This window comes from Poecilia latipinna, unplaced genomic scaffold, assembly GCF_001443285.1.
Source record: "Poecilia latipinna isolate Pla-1442-1.1 unplaced genomic scaffold, P_latipinna-1.0 Scaffold164, whole genome shotgun sequence".
NCBI classification, from domain to species: Eukaryota; Metazoa; Chordata; class Actinopteri; order Cyprinodontiformes; family Poeciliidae; genus Poecilia; species Poecilia latipinna.
In genome coordinates, this window is record NW_015112780.1 from 103,898 (window position 1) to 121,397 (window position 17,500).

At 41.2% G+C, this 17,500-nt stretch overlaps 1 protein-coding gene across 4 annotated transcripts in view; it reads left to right on the forward strand.

Annotated features, from left to right (window-relative positions):
• The window catches only part of sema5a (sema domain, seven thrombospondin repeats (type 1 and type 1-like), transmembrane domain (TM) and short cytoplasmic domain, (semaphorin) 5A), a 173,679-nt gene that overhangs the window by 103,529 nt on the left and 52,650 nt on the right, over positions 1–17,500 (forward strand). For all 4 annotated transcript variants that reach the window (XR_001424644.1, XR_001424643.1, XM_015029807.1 and 1 more), the window contains exon 15: positions 9,470–9,617. Coding sequence is in view for 2 of the 4 variants with exons in the window: in XM_015029807.1 (XP_014885293.1) it covers positions 9,470–9,617 (148 nt within the window). In the remaining 2 variants the exon portion in view is untranslated. The remainder of the gene's footprint in view (positions 1–9,469; positions 9,618–17,500) is intronic.

Genomic DNA, 17,500 nt, shown 5'->3' on the forward strand with positions numbered 1-17,500 from the left:
TGCGCTGGCGGAGGAGACCGCCGGACCCGCCTCCTCGCTTCCTGCGCCGGCGGAGGAGCCCGCCGGACCCGCCTCCTCGCTTCCTGCGCCGGCGGAGGAGACCGCCGGACCCGCCTCCTCGCTTCCTGCGTCGGCGGAGGAGACCGCCGGACCCGCCCAAGGGGGTCCGCTTCCTGCGCCGAAGATGCCGCCCACCGCGGCCCAAGCTTCGCCTCCTGTGCCGTGGGCGGCCCCCAGACTGTTTTCTGTTCCTATGAGGATTTAGTTTTGGACTCTAGCCTTGTCGCCCCCCGCCCACCCTGTTGGGTTGTTTTTGGTTTGGTTTCTGGACTCTGGCCCTCCTTCCGTCGCCCCTCCGCCCACCCTGTTGGGTTGTTTTGTGTTTTGGACTGTTTTCTGGACTCTGGCCCTCCTGCCGTCGCCCCTCCGCCCCCCCTGCTGGGTTGTTTTTGGTTTTTGGACTTTTCTGTTTGGGCGTCTGGTAGCCGCCCCTTGAGGAGGGGGTACTGTCGTGATCTGTGTTTCTGTGTTTATTTTTGAGTTCTTCTGTGTTCAGTCCTGTTTTCCCTGTGTAGTCCTGTTCCCTGTGAGTCTCTGTCCTCCCTGTTGATTGCTCCCCAGGTGTGTCGTATCCCCCTGATTACCCTGTGTGTATTTAGCCCCACCTGTTGTCTGTGTTCCTTGTCAGATCCTCGTCATTTGTAACTGTTTCCCTGTGCCGTCAGTCTACGTCTGTTTATGGGTCGTACGCAGTTGAACTGTGAAGTCCTGCATCGACCTAAGCTCGTTTACATGTCTGTTATCCAGTTGCTACCGGTATTAGCTGTGTGCTAACTTTCTGCCGTGCTGCCTGTTCAAGACTGTGAGCTACATTATTAAATTCATCATTCTCATTTTACCTGGGTCTACCTGCGTTTCCTCACCACCTCAACCACATCGTTTATGACACCGTGTGCTTTTTCAGTTTTCCGTACTCTGTAGGACAAAATGTCTTGTTTTCTGTGGAAAACTGAGAACCTTAAGAGCCCAACAGGAAGTGACCCGTGTTCTGCTTCCTGTCCAGGTCTGATCGACTATAACTTCCACTGTTTCCGGAAGGCGATCCACGAAGTGTTTGAGGTGGGAAGCCTTTTCGACGGCGCCGTCTGGACATCGGCTACTTCCTCCGGCACCAAGCAGGCGGCCCAGAAGAGCCCGGTTCTGAACGGGAGCGCAGTGTAAAGCTGCTGGAGGCCCGAAAACCTCCAGAACCAGGCAGCTGGACACAGAATTATTCCCAGAAACACAGACAGGAAGCCGACTGGAAAACTCCAAGGTCCAGATCCATTTTCCAGGTTCTGTCTAGGATGCAGATGGTTCTGGAAGCTGAAATGTTTCCCAGTAAGCCCAGCTTAGTGGTTCCCAGCAGGTCCGACTGGAACCCATAGAACCTCCGTCAGTGGTATTCCTCAGTGTGAGGTTAGAGTTTAGAGTCCAGAACAGAACCAGAACTGGCCCGGTTTAAACAGAACTGACCCAGTTTGACCAGAACAGAACCAGAACTGGACCAGTTTGACTCTGCTGGTTCCATCAGAAGAAGCTTTTAGCCACAGATCAGTTTGATGCTTTTATTTTGGTGTGGATTTTTAATTAAAAGGTTCTGCAGAACTTTGTGTTTTGTTTCCGTTGAAGAACAATAAAGTTTTTATGTTTCAAATCGGTCTCATTTATTTTAGCAGTTTAGCTTCTCCGAGCGTACTGATGTGTTTAACAGTGAATCTAACTTCATGGTCAGAATGTTTCAGTGCAAACATTCTCCATGGCAGCCATTTTGAAAAATGTCCATCTGCAAAAGGAAACACAACATCAAGAAAATGTTTGATTTGGTTCAAAATATGTAGGTTATGATTTGACACCAAATTTGTTTAATTTGTCATTTTTGTCCAAAAATTCATTTTCCATAACAACTGTGGCAGCCATATTGGAAAAATCAGAAAATAATCAGTAAATACAATTTCCAATTATGTATAATTTGACACCTAAAATATTAATCTGTAATAAATGTTGGAAAATTTAGTGCAAAAATCGACTTCTCGATGACCGTCTTTTTTTGTTTTTGTTTTAAGTAGCTGTGAAGCTGTTTCGATCCAAACTGTAACCATCAGAACCAGAACCACGACTCCAGTAGATCATCTGCCTGATGCTGGTGATGCAGAAATGTTCTGAGAAGCTTTTATTTGTTAACTTTAAAAATTGATGAATAAATCTGATCAAACATCTGCAGCAGAACTCCTGCTGTAACTACGACCCTCCGCCAGCAGGGGGCGGAGTAACTCCACCTGCAGATGAATGAAGGGGCAGACCTCCATCCTGCTGCTCAAACAAGAACCGGTTCTTAAATTAATACATTCATTTCAAAGTTATGTGAGATCTATCTTCGTCAGGACTTTCTGCAAAAGAAACTGAATATGAACAACAGATCCTGAGTTTTGTGACTCGGATGTTGAGATAACAGAACTATTTTTAAATTCATTCATGTTTTTTGGAAACATTTTTCAAAACTAGATCTTACACGAAAAATGTATTCTGCTTTTGAGTTTTGCTATTATAAAATTTGCTCTTCTAACAGAAGAGCAAATTTATGGTAATAACATGTTAACCTGTGTTTTCAGCCCCATTTCAACGTTTTTAAAAGTGAAATAATTTCATTACGAAGGTAATTAAACATTACAACTCAAAAGTCCAATCCTTAAACCAATAAATCATCTTACATACTTTCCCCTTTTTAAATGAAATGTCCTCATTTCAGAACTAAGTTGTTACATAAAAAAATAAATCATCTTACAATAACTTAAATTAGGATTTGAAAATCCTCTTGTAATAGTAACATTTTCTATGTTTGTTTTTTCTTTCCATCTGATTTTCTGCTCAGTTTTGTCGCTTCGGCTGTGAACTTTGGTTACTGGTGCGTCATTAAGATCTGTTTGAATTCTCATTAAACATATTTAAAAACTGACTCGGTTCCGGTTCTCCAATCTGATTCTGATAATAAATAATTAAATGAAAATGAGGAAGAATGGGACGTGAGAAGAGGAGGCGGTCCGCTCCTCCTCCGCCTCAGCGCCGCAGCCTCTCCGCCTCAGTCCGTGGAAACTTCACGGAAGATTCCCGACGCGTGGGAGCAGCGAGGAGTCCCGGGAGATCCGCGACGGTAAGTTCGCCTTTACTGACTCGGTTGAGGGAGGGGGGGGTCATCTGGGGTCATCTGGGGTCACATTTAAGGTTTAATCTCTGTGAGCTGCGCAGGCGCAGAGTCTCACCTGTCCTCACCTTGAGTTCGGAGCTGATTGGTTAATTAACTTGAAGGTTTCTGTCGCTGGACCGGAAACGGATCAGGAAATGTTTGGTTCAAGGTTCAAGCAGACTCAGAACCGGACCAAGGCATGAGCAAACTGTGCTGCAGGGAGCTGAGACCGGAGAACGCTTAAAATATTTATAATTTTTATAATTATTTTAATGTAATCTTATTGCTCTCATAAAGAGGATAATATAAGTTCAGCAGTTTTGTTATTAGTCACAATTTTGTGACATTTCACTCTCAGATTAGCTGGAAAAAAGAGAATTTTACCAGGTAGACCCGTAAACTTGGTTCTGTTCTGTTCCGGAGTCTTTCTGGTCCTTTTTGTGGAAATCCTTCCGCCTTAACATCAGCATAATGATAATTCATATTTCTCCATCCCCAGACAGGAATCTGTGAATGTTCGGAGCTTTCTGTCGCCTCCCAGCAGCAGATCGGAGGAAAAAACAGGATTCGTTTTTCAAAGTCATATTTTCACCATTTTACTTATTCATTCCAAAAATGCCACAATTTCAACTCAAAATTTAGCTTCCAACTACATTTTTACTTTCCAAGCTAAATGTTTAGCTTCAAACTAATTATTAAGTTACCTAACAAAATATTCAGGTAAAGATTTATCTTCAAATGAAATGACTAACTGAGTGAGCAATATAAATATTTAGTTACAATGCTAAATACTTAGCTTCAAAATAAAAAATGTTTAGCATAGTTAGCAGGCTAAATTTTATGTTAACAAGCTAAATATTTATTTTGGAGCTAAATATTTCTCACCTTCTCTGTAACGTCCTCCATGATGCTTTTATTGTTTTATTCCGTCGTTCTTTAGCTGAACGTTCCGTATGAATAGATCTGACTGGGAACGTTCTTCAGGTTTGCATGCTCAGCAGGAAGCTGAAAGGTCAAAGGTGAAGCAGATGAGCTCAGCTGGACCTGATTTAACCCGAATCTCTCACCCGGTCTGTGGTTCCAGGACCGAACGAGAGGACCCAAATTTGGGTCCTCTCGTGAATAACAGGTTAAGGTCTCCGTGTTATGTAGTTTATGACCTTTGCATGTTTCTTGTTCAGAGCTCAGATAGGACGGTGTTTACTGCAGTGTGTTCAGGTGGACCAGTTGCTCGGCTGTCTGGCTCTGGTTCCCATAAACTCTTTCAGGCCGAATACAGAAGTGACTCCATGGAAATAACACAGGAAGCTCCTTTATTTACCATCCGTCTCCTCCGGTAGTTTTGGGCTGAAGAAGCTGATCCAGAGTGAAGTGAAGGCTGCAAACTTTGCTGTGCGGCGTTAGCTTTAACTTGTAGCAACAAATATTTACAAGCCACCATCTTCTTAACTCAGGCTTGCTTGGAAATTAATGAAAACTTATAATAATGTTAAATAACAATGTTTATAGTATTTCTTTATTTGCGTATGAAATACGACTTTGTCTTTTCTAGCTGTCATGGTAACTCACAGCGGAAACAAGAAAGCCGCATTTCGCTCATGCGGATGTGACGTCAGCGCCGTACGTGCAAAGAGCCCATTGAAGTTACTCTAGAGAGTATTCAGAACTTTATTGGATCTGGTTCTAGAACCTCCATTTTCCAGCTTCTGACTCTCCCGGTTCGGTTCGGTCCGGAAAAGCTGTAAAATTTTCTGAAACATAAGGTTCTGATGGAGCAGGCAGCCGGGCCGCCGGTCCAGATGGCCGCAGTGAAATCTCCATAAAAGGTTCTGAATGTAATCTGAGCCAGAGGCTCTGACGGGTTCTGTAACGGACGGGTTTATGACGCCTGATGATCCAGATTGTTCTGACACCGGAACCGTCCGGGGACACTTTCCATCTTGCTCCGACTTCCAAGCGGGCCGAACCGAGCCGGTCCGTAAACCTGTCCAGAACCAGAACTGACAGGAAGGAATGTGTTTGTTTAATGTCTGAGCTGCAGGGCCAAACCGGAACCAGAACCAGGCCTGTGGTCCCACTCTGCACGTCCGACCCGGTCGGGCTCGGGTCTGACCTGGTCGGGTTCGGGGGAAGTTCTGCTGAAAGAAGCAGCAGATGTTTCTGAACAGGAAGTCCAGCAACGAGCAGGAAGGAAGTCCATTGTTGTGGTTCTGCATTCTGGGTCGGCAGCCGAACCAGAATAGAAACCCGAACCTCTGAGGACGTTCCAGCCTGTCTGTTCCTCTGACCCAGCAGAGGTTCTGCTATCAGACCCGAACTCTACCCTCCTTCTGCCGCAGCAGAACCGCAGTTCCAGATCGCTGGTTCTGACCCGCTTTCTGACCCGCAGGTCGGAACCATGAGCGAGCCGCCGAGCTGCCGGAGCTGCAGCGAGTCGCTGAGCGGACAGACGTTCATCCGGGTGGCGGAGGAGCCGATCTGCGTCCGCTGCTACCAGCGGCGCCACGCCAACACCTGCCAGGAGTGCAAGCAGCTGATTGGACACGACGAGAAGGTACGTCCTGCACGCGACCGGACCGGAACCAGGCGCTACGGGTCACTGATGATGATCTGCTCAGAGGCTGCAGCCTGAGGCGCTCCTGTTCCTCCTGCTGACTTAAACACTAAATGTGATTATTTTCTAATGAATTAACTCAGCAGCTACAGAGGCAAAGCGCAGCATTCAAACTTTTGGCTCATGTTGATTTTGAACTAAATGAATGAAACAAACAGTTTTAGTTTTTTGTGAGCAGAACATTTCCTCAGACAACTCCGAGATCGTTCAGATTATTTCTGACTGGCTGAGTTTACTGAAATGGAAATATGTGACATTACCAGACTGTCTGACGTCACCGGGCCACGCAGATAAACGTCAGATAAAAAATAACTGTGTGTGAAAGTTATTTATTTTTATATTTCCCAGTATCCTTTAGATACTCCACAAATTAATAAATAGATTGAAACTTACGTTACCCTACATTATTTAAGTCACTTAATGGTAAATGTATTTATTTATTGATATATTATTTTCTGTCTTTGGCGCACATAAATCTCTGATGTGGAAACGTTTATAACTTGGGAGATCTGGAGCAATGACACCAATATCTATATATATATATATATATATATATATATATATATAATCCATTGAGACAAAGCCTCAACGGACGATGTGCTCAGCGAATGTCTCAGGCAATGGGGAACAGAGGACAAGGTGCTGGAGGAACCATCATGGGAGGACAAGCCCCTACATGGGATGTACCACCGACAAATAACTGAAGTGGCTGATATCAGGAAATCCTACCAATGGCTGGAGAANTTTATTTGTATAGCACATTTCAGCAGCAAGGCATTTCAAAGTGCTTTACATAATTAAAATAAAAACAGCATGTGACATTGCATAAAAGGCCATTTGAATTCATACTCTCTCTGTGTTGCATGTTAATCGAAAGTTTGTCATTTTAGCAAATATTTGACTTCTAGATTTTCTTTCAGCAGGAACAGAATTCTTTGACTTTTGTTGGTACTTTTACGTTGTACCTTTTTTTTTAAAACTAACATATCTGATTGACAACTACTGTACAGAACAAGTTGCTATAATAACTGATACTCAGAATTAGGGATGGCGAGCTTAACGGAGGTGCTAAATCTAAATTAAATAAAATATCATTTGTCTTTGTTACAATGCACATAAACCTCTCAGAGGTTCTGTCAACAAGTTTCTAGAAAACTATTCACAATTTGGATCTCAAGCCAACTGCTCTAAGAGAACTATCAGACTTGGTCATTGATTCATGATGGAAATTTTAAGCACTTTATGTCTGGGTTTAGTTTGCTTCTGCATTATAGCCGCTGTCCTGGACTTGATCCCTATCTGCAGCTTCAAGTAATGTTTTAAGCTCCTTTCAGAAAAGTTATTTAATGCTATTTGCTTCACCAAAAGCAGTAGGCAGCAATTTTTAGCAGCAACCCCCTGATATATCATTGTTCATGACGACACACAAATGTGCTCGCCTTTAAACACGAAAGATTATTAGAAGCTTTTATAAAACTCATTAGAGGACATCAAATGAGTCCTAACCCTGACCCTTAAGAAGAAAAAAAAAAACACATTTTCCACAGTTTATTTTATTCATTTTCAGTTTGATAAATACAGTTCCTTGCATTTGCATTTTAATTAGTTTTGTTCATGTTGTTTAAGTAGATTTCCAAAGCACGCAAAGGAAACACTTGTATTTCTCTAACTCCATTGGCTTCTTCTTTATTAAAGTACATCATTTTGTATTTTTGTTAATTGTGTGCATACTGTCCGGCAACAGTGTCATGTCAGATCACCCAGACAGAAAGTGTTTCTGGGTCACTGCTTCTGTTTCTCTTTGTTGTGCATTTTTCTCCGTCTTCTCAAAACCCCCAGTTGGTCGTGTCAGATGGACGTTCAAGCTGAGATGGGTCCTGCTGGAAGTTTCTTCCTGCTAGAGCTTGTTCAACTGTTCAAGAGCTTGAAATGGAGATTGCCAGATAGTACAGATATTAGATATTGTGACTGATGAGAATTTATCTTATAAAACTCATGTTGGAAAATTGGTCCCTAAGCTGAAACTTTGATTGGAGTTCTTTAGAAACAAAGTGCTTCTCAAACCAAGACTGAAGGCCACCTGTTTACTTCAACCATTCTCCCTCTGATGGATTATGATTACCAGATGAATTCCTCATTACATTATTTGAAAAACGTGGATATTATATCACTGTGCTTTCCATTTAATAGCCAATTTTCTTGTTAACTAAGAGATGCATAGATTTGTCTCTTCACTTTTTATTTCACCTGAAATCTGTTGTCTTTGTGAGCCTTAATTTTCCATCACGAGAGAAAAGCACCGACAAATACTGAATTATGTGGAGTGGGGAGCAGAAGGCATTTGTGCTTACAGGACCCAAATGGCTCGCAACAGTTATTAAAGGCATTATTTACTGCTACTTACCAGTGCAGTAGTCTGAGAGAGAAGAATGCAGCAGAAGTTTCCTTACTCATCTCTGCTGTGATTTCTTCTCTCTAAGCAAAATATGAATGCAAAAAAAAAAACACCCCTCATTTTATTGTTTGAATTGAAGACTAGCGCATAATCTCTTAATTCCAATTATTGCATTTAAAACAAAGGTATAAGCATCACACTGATGTTTAAAGTGAGGGAAATAAAGCGGGAGCTAGTTTGTTTGACTTGTCGTCTGGTTGCACTGTATTGACTTTGGCTAATAGAGACTGCAGATTGAACTGACTGAATGCGGTCAATTGTAGAGATATTGATAAAGCCGTTTGGCAACCCAGTTGGAAGTAAGAGTGACAAGGCGACAGATAAGATGGAACAATTTCTAAACACTACAAGAATGTCACAAGTGGCTAATTGTCCATGCTTGGCATCAGCTTCAGACCATCCTGTCAGCTCAAAATGGCCGTTTCACTTAAATTTCCATTAGCATGACATTCGAAATGAGATCAACAAAAAAATATAAGGAGCAGTCAAAGCTGGACTGAATTGTCTCACAGCTACTATAGATTCCTCAAAGTACAGTTTTGTAATCCACAAAAGCATTTTATTCTCAGTTTTCCTAAAATTGCTTTTCGTCTTTGTTGACACATTCTTGTGCATCGTCTCATCTTGTGATCTCGTTGTTTTGAGAGTAGATCAAAAGCAGAGGCTGTTTTTGACCAAATTTACCAGTGGAGTCAGTTTTTTTTTTTTTTTTTTTTTTTTTTTTTTTTTTTTTTTATGTGTGCACAAAAGAAAATGAAACAACAAAAGAAAAGTATGATTTAATTTTTTCAAAGAGCCAAATAACCACACATTGACACAAGTCTTGATGCTCAAATATATTTCTCTAGATGTCCCACTATCTAAATCTTTAAACCTAAAAAGAAAAAGAGGTAATCTATTGTTGCACCAGGCTACAAACAGGCATAGACATTTCCAGGTTTTTCAAACTACTTCAGTGGGGGTTTTGTATTTCATATTTCTGATTGCTCTTGATTTTGTGCTTCCAAAGGCTGTTGATTGTGGATTTAAGTTATGGCTATGCTTTTTTTTTTTTTTTGTATTTTTTCTGTAGGTTCATGGCTGACTTCATCGTGTAAAAACTTGATCTTGTGCTCAGTGTGACAGCCAGAAGGAGCTAACGTCATCCCTTTGTGTTATTTACCGTCTTCCCCTCAAGGTACTGTAACGAACACCTGCCCTGCCCTCCCCATGTGTACTGGTCGGCCTGGTCGGCTTGGGAACGTTGCAACGTGCCCTGTGGCGGAGGCATCCAATCCCGACGCAGAACCTGTGAGAATGGCAACGACTGTCCAGGGTGTGGTCAGGTATGTCGCGCAAAATAATATCACCCATGCAGTGCTCTGCTATTTGCTTTCATCTCTGGCTACTCACTGTTAAGAAACTTGGTTCTAACCCATTTGATCCGACGAACACCCAGAAGTAATGAAACTGGAACATTGAACATGACCAAATCCCCCGGCTCTATTTATACAGTGGTGGCAAGCCATCAGCTTTATTACCCAGACCTATTTAATGTTTCACACACACACACAAACACACACACACACACAGTAATCACTATGCATATGAATAGGCTTATTTTCTGTCACAAAGCTTCCTCCAAAGCTCAGATGATGCAAGGCAGGGTTGAAATACAAGCCTTGATGAAAGAATGATGTGACACTTGTGTTATTTCTGGTTTCTGTTTTCCATACACACATTCTCTGTTCCACAGTAGTGGTAAAAAAATGAGAGAGAATGAACATGATAGCTTCTCGCATCCCACTTGAAAGTGGATTAAAGAATATGGGTCACGGCCTTGTGAATGTACGGGATGTGTATTTTTGTCTGTAGGTTTTCTTTGAAAAGTGGTAGAGAGTTTGAATTGCGTACTGGTTAAGACACAAAACAGATCATTTGAGCTGTAAAATGTAGGTTGTAATATTGTGCACTTAGTATGTGGATTGAATGCAGGCTTTCATGGTCTTCAACTGAACTTACAGTTACATAAAATCCATCCTCTTTATAGATTTATTCTGTCTTAATATTTACGATATTCAAACTAATTTGATTATCAGATATTTAAAGCAAATACAAAAAAAAAGAACATTTTCAAATGATGAATAAATTCATCTAAGAGTTAAAAATCCAAACCAACCTAGTCTAGAAAGATTATTGGTCATGCCATGTTGTCTTAATCAAAGGAAATTCTGGACTTTGACTAGAATGCTCCTAAACTGTTTTTTTAGCCATTCAGAGAGAGCCGTGCTGGTTTTCTTCTGATCATCACCAAAGTGGGCTTGAGGTGGCAAACTGATTCTACCTCATGGTTTTTTTAGTAGAGAACGGATTTCTTGGTCCCATCCATTTTGGGATTTCAACCAGATCATGAAGCACCAAAGGAGCCCTGTCCAATCCCCCTCCATGCACCATATTTAACTTTTGGTGTAATGTTCTTTTTCTCAAAGCCAAGTTATTGTTACACCATATATAAAGGACTTGTACCTTTCATAACGTTCCACTAGTCTCTTAGTCCACGGAACATTCTGCCAGTAGTCTTGGAGATCATTAAGATGGGTTTCAATTTGAACAGGTGAGACAGATCTTTGTGTTATTTTGTGAGCTTCACCTTCAAATTCTTCCATTAAGGCCATTTTTGTCCAGTTTCTTTCTTGTTCACTCAGACCTAAACCAAGGCAAGTGAGGCGTGCAGTACTTCTTGTGTTTCTCTTGTTTTTTTTTTTGACCTCCTGGATGAGTCGTTGGTTTGCTCTTGGAGTTACTCCAAGACAATCTTTGATAGACGTCTTACTTGTAGAAGGATTCACAACTGTTCCATAATTTATCCCTCCATGGATAAGGCCTGTAAACGCGGGTCACTGGAGTTCCAGAGAGCATTATGCTTCTGTCGATGTCGCCGTCTACTTCCTCCCTCATTTCCATGTTTACACATTTACATGTCGGCAGTCGTATTATAGTCTGTCTACTTGCGACATTCAAGAATCATCCTGCCATACCTCTGCATTCCTGTCGCAAACTCGGCTCATAAACACAAATCCGATGTTGGCAAAGAGGAAATCCCATCACCTACTCGTTTTCCCGAAGGGGAAGCCCATCTCTGCCTGTTGCCATTTCTCATTACGTTTGATGTAAAGTAAGCAGTTTATGTCAGAGACAGTTTAGGTCGGTGTCAAGTAATGCAGAAGTGAAGGTCAAACACTGCACTAACTTTTCTAACCATGTAAAAAAAAAAGTAGTTCTTCATTTGCTTCCTTCTCTCTCTTAGATACTTGCTTTTCTTTTTTGTCCCCTCTACCTTTGCTTTGTTTTCTCATCGGCTCCTTGTCATCTTCCATTGTGATATGTGCTTAATTAGGCTGGTCTGAGCCAGCGGCGTTGTAATTGCACACAGACTTCACAAACACTCTTTTGTCTGTGGGAGCTTAGGACAGCTTTGTAAACTCCTAGTGTAGCTGCATATTCACTTTGATCAAACACGTATTTTCTAGCTTTCGTTTAAAACTATGATATTAAGCCAAACGGCAGCAGATGCTAATGCAGAGCAATTACCTCTGTCTACTTTAAGACACCCAGCTTACCTACTAAATACTGCCAAATTATCTAAATGGACTATAATATATTTTATTAACACATTTAAACATCCTAGGAATTACGAGAGCAGTAGGAATGTACTGCTCTCGTAACAGAGTTATTTTTTACATTCCATCTGTCTGATCATCTTCTGTTGGTCACATTTATAATCCTTGAAGATGTTCACGTACTGCTTGATCTGCTTTATAGAGATTTTATGTCATGGACCAAGACAATTGGTACACAATCCCGAGGTGGAAAGACGATATGAAGGTCTCAGATTAGATTAGGTCATTTTCACAAATGGATGTGTTTTGGTCTGAGCCAGGCGTGCCCAAGTTCCCCTGCAGCTTTTAGATTCATCCCTTCTGTAACATACCTGGATCATCGATGGCAGGCCTCTGCAGAGATGAGTTACTGCTGGAGAGGGAATTCACTCTTTTGACTCAGGTGCGTTGGAGCAGGGATGCACCTCAAAGTTGTAAGATGGAGAGAACATCTCTGGCTGTGCAGCATTTTTGTTTTCCCCCTAATGTTTTGCTTGCCTGACAAAAAGGCTCAATTTTGGTTTAATCTGAGCAGAGCATCTTCTTCCTTAGTCTTCTGTCATTGCTTGTGGAAAACTACAAATGAGACTGAATTAACAATAGCTTTTTTCCCTTGGCACTTCTAACATAGACGAGATTTGTGGTGAGTAAGACTAATAACTGCCTGTGGATCTTTGCAGCTCCTTCAGAGGTATCATGACCTGTTTGCTTTATCCCTCGGCCTTAATGAGGCAGTTTGTTTCTGAACAAGCATCTGAGGCCTCACAGAACAGCTGCTTAAACTGAGATTAAATTACACAAAGGTGGACTACCTTTGCTTTTACAGAGCATCTGAGGACAACCGATTTCACTGAATTTTATTCATGGGTATCAGAGTAAATAGCCGTTCATAATTATTTCCCTGCCACAAACTTATTGCAGTTTTCGTCATAATTGGTTGTTTTTAAGTCAGGCATCCTGGTGAGATTTTCAAACCAAACCGGTCTTTGACTTTGACAACGCTGCGGGACGTGCATTTGCGTATTTGTGTTTACTGATATTGATACCATCACATCCGCCTGTGGTTAACTCCGGGTGGCTGCCAGATGCTGATGGACAGAGATGAAGCAACATCTGCTCTTTTGCTTTTCGAGTTGTCAGAGAAGAGAGAATTTACAAGATCCCCAAACTTTTGGAAGTTTTTGCAAAGTGACGCCAGTCTGTTGTAAATTATTTTTCCCCCCAGTGTTTATTTCTCATACGCTCTCCTCAGGGAGCTCAAATCACAGCAAGACAGACTAGCTGGAGTGAATCTTCGCTTTAAGCAGAGGTGACAGTACTCGCAGTTCAACAACCTCACTGTCTTGAATACATAATGCTTTAGCATGCCTAATTAAAGAGACAACGGATTGTGTTAGATCTCATTTTATTTTTTTCATATCGCATATTATGTAACATTCTGTATTTTGTGCGCAAGTCTCAGCTGCAGTTTTTCAGTAACATAGATTTTGATTCCAGGGCAATTGAGACCACATGAATTTACTTTCATTCGTCTCAGCCCAGTTCCCTGCAGCAGTGACATGTTGCTCTGTCTCTGCACAGGTCTAAATCCCCAGTGAGAGTTAAAAAAAAAATCAAAAAAAAAATCTGTGTATTGACTGAAACAATTTTGGCTGTGGTTTCCAAACAATGATGCACTGAAAGTTTGAGGGATGCACACGTACGTCTTCTGTCTGATTACTCAGAAAATATGCAACTATAAAATAAATGCGGTCATAAACCCTTGGATAAAGCAAAGGCTGAACAGTATTTTGTTCTCATTAACAGATTAAAAAGCAAATTTAGAGCTTGCCTGATTAAAGAGACAAATTCTAAAACATTTCCAAATTTCTGATTCTGATAGCTTTGAAAGATCTTAAAATATAGAGTAAGGCTCTTTTGAAGTTAGCCGATGATCAAAGGTAACCTTTAAAACCGCATGTGAAAGAAAATCATTGATTGTAAATTAATCACATTTCGTTGTTTATGTACTACCATGTCAAACAAAATATTTAGTTATTTTTTCTTTAATCCACAAAACTTTTTTTTCCCCAAATATTTTAGCTCATTACAGCCACTGCTCCAGTGTATTTTACTGGGAAATGATGTAATGCGATAAAAAGGATGCATAGGTTTCTACAGGGTTTTTTTAATGTATTTTTTTTTCTTTTTTACAGAAATTTACACAACATAATATTTAAATATGTCGTGTACATTTATATTCATATCCGCTGAGTTAATCCTTTGTAGATTCACCTTTCACTGCGTACTACAGCTGCGGGTCTGGGGTGATGACTGATGGTTTGACAGAATATCTTATGCTTAGTCTAGTTGCTTGTGGAGGGTCTGTGAAAATCAATGTTCAGCCTTTGCCATATGTTCTGAATTAGATTTAGGTCTGAACTTTGACTGGGCCACTGTAATGTTTCAACATGCTTTGATCTTAATCATTCGATTGTATCTCTACTGGTATGTTTAGGGTTGTGGTCCTGCCAGAAGGTGAACCTCCACCCCAATCTCTAGACATTAGCAGACTTTAAAGCCCTGAAATGGGTTTTTGTCCATATTGGAGATTTTTTTTTTCTCAAGATTTTCCATATTAATCTCCCTCTATTTTGCCGTCAACTCTGACCAGCCACTTGTGTCTTTTGAAGAAAGCATCCCCACAACATGACTCTGCCTCTCCCATGCTTCCTAAAGAGTTCTTCAGGGTGAGGTCGAGTTAGGGAAACATTATTTAGACACAACTGATTAAATCATTGCAATTTTGCACAATGTTATTCCATATTCATATCAGCATTCAGTCCTATTCAGATTTATTTCAACTGTTGTTAAAATGGTTTAAATATTGTTAAATTTCCATCTGTTGCTTATGAACTCAAGACTATATAGTCTTGCGATCTAGGTGTGTCATTACAGCCCTTATTTGAAAATAAATGAAACCCAATATGTTAAAAACATCAGCTTGTGAAATAATACTATGGGACTTATGGAAAAATATACAAAAGACAGCAATTTCTACTGTATAAGGAATATGGAGGAATAAAAATAAATGTTCCAGAGCAAGATAGTGAAGTTTTTAACTGTAGTTAAAGAGAAATAGCTGTAGTCAAGGAGCTAAAGTGAGGAAACCCATAAATACTCCATAATGGGGTTAAATTGCCTGAGTTCAGTGTGTTGGGGCTAAAGATATCTTAGTAATTTGGTGCTCAGTGGGGTCACATTCTTCAGGCAGCCACAGGTATAAAATGTTTGAACATTTCACCTCAAATAGCAAAATTATCACTTCTGTTTTTATTTGTTTTTTATTATTATTATTATTATTATTATTACATTTAAATATGGAAGCTTCATCTGCATTTTTGGAGCTTTTGATCAGGGGTTTGCTGAAGTGCACAAATTGTGAAGCGATTCCGAATTTCCTAGTGGCGTCGTGTCTAAAATTATAGTACACAAGAGAACATTTCAACAAGATCTTGTCAAGAGCTACAACTTCATTCTAAGTGCTATGCCGGTATTCTCTTTGATTCTTGGTCTCGTTTGATGAAAGGCTGCTTGCTGCTAGGTTTAGTGATCTTCAAAAATATATCACTCATAGTGGTATTTCCTACTGTGTACAGTAAAATATCCCCCACAATCCACGGATCAAAAAGAACCGTGCCATTATGCTGAGTTTGCCACGTCGAGTTGGATAAGTAAAACTCGGGCCATACAGAACTGATGGAGCACAGAGCTGCTTAATGAAATTGAGAGCTGTTCTATTTACCTGTAAGGGGCTCAGTCATGCAGGCAGGCTGCGAAATGAAAGCTAAGTACCCGATGTTTGTGCACACAGCCAGATGTGTGAGCTTACTTGTGCATTTTTATATTGTTCTGCGTTAGTCATTGTGTGTGCACTGGTGTGTAGCGTGCTCCCGGGTAACAGTGCGCTTCATTATGGAGCCAGACCGGTGGTGGGAAGACGCACAGAGAGAAGAGAGGAGTCGGTGTTTGACAAAGCATGTTTGGGTCGGTGCTGGTAATTGAACTGATGCGTCACTGAAACTTGGAGAACGTTGGGTCTCTTTTCTTGGTGGACGCCACTACAATGGATGAAGATGTTGGGACGGCACAAAGTTGCTTACTCCCACACTCCACGTGCGGCGCAGGCAAATAAACACGGACGTATGAGTCTGTAAGCTGAGGCGTTTTATAATAACCCATGCTGCTCACACACTCTCGGCTCGCCCAGTCCAATAAGACGTGCAATCGCTTTAATAAGGGCAAGAGACAGGAGAGGCACGGCTTCTGATGCCTCCCTCCCACATCAGAGACACCCAGAGGACCGTCTGTGCCTCCAGTCTTACACAGAGAGGTAAATATATACAGGGCTTTTCACTGTCCTCTCCACATCCTCCTCTTATATTATGGATGTTGAGAGCTCAGAATGCTTTGCAAAACATTTTTTTGCATTTTGTCACGTTACAGCCCCCAGACTTTGGTGTATTTTATGGGACTTTATGTTCCTTAGAAAAACACCACAGTATCACAGTGCTAGCGCAAACATTTAAAACGAAAATGAGAGCATTCATGAAATACGAGCATGGAGTGGTTTAAATAAAGGATTGTCGAGGCTTGAACAAAATTTCAATTGAAAATTTGTGGCAAGAGTTGAAAATTCTCCGTGCAGTCTTTTGTGCTATATTGTAAAAAAAAAAAAAAAAAAGTAGTCTGTCTTTAGGTATGCAGTCATATCCCCAAAAACTTGAAGGCTGTCACTTTCATCCTTCTTCACAATTGCCAATTGCGTACTACTTCTGTTGGTTTATCACATAAAATACTGATGAAAGACATTAATGTTTATGGTTGTTTGTGAAAATGTTCATGGGGAGTAGATACTGTACCTTGCCAATACAGACTGTGTTACAGTTTCATATTTGTTTTCTTTTTCTTCTCGAATTTCATGGGCTTACGCTACCTAAAAAAAACAAGAAAACAAAAAAAAAAGTAACTGGAAAGTTCTGTGGATGGAAACAGAATGAGATGGGAGATGCCTGGATCCTTAACGCAGCCATGCATAAACAAAACACGCTCGCTCTCCACAAATGAGAGTGGAGTGCTAGCCAGTCAGAAGTTTTACTCAGTTGTCAACTTGACAGTTCCTGCAAACAGCCCCGGCACAGCCGAGCACACGCTGACCACCCAAGCAGCCTGTTTGTGAAGATGCTTTGCGGCGGCGGTGGCGTCCCACCCAGCCCTCCTGAGCTCCATTCAGAAACCCATTATGGAACTGCCCGCCTCTGAGCAGCTGCCTGTTAAAGGTGCCCCACAGCAGAAAATCACCGCTCTCTCCGTTGGCCCACACTGCTCATCATCGCGTCTCCTGAGGAAATGAGTTTGGGTTTGAGCCGAAAATCGGCTGACTAATTGAATCTAGTTTTGCCTTCCTCGTGCCACCTGTTAACTCGGCTTTGCTGTATTACCGCTCTGAAATTCATACACTGCTGGAAATGTTTCGTTTTTTTTTTTCATTATCTGTTTTTATCACCTGTTTTTATTATTCCACGGCTTAA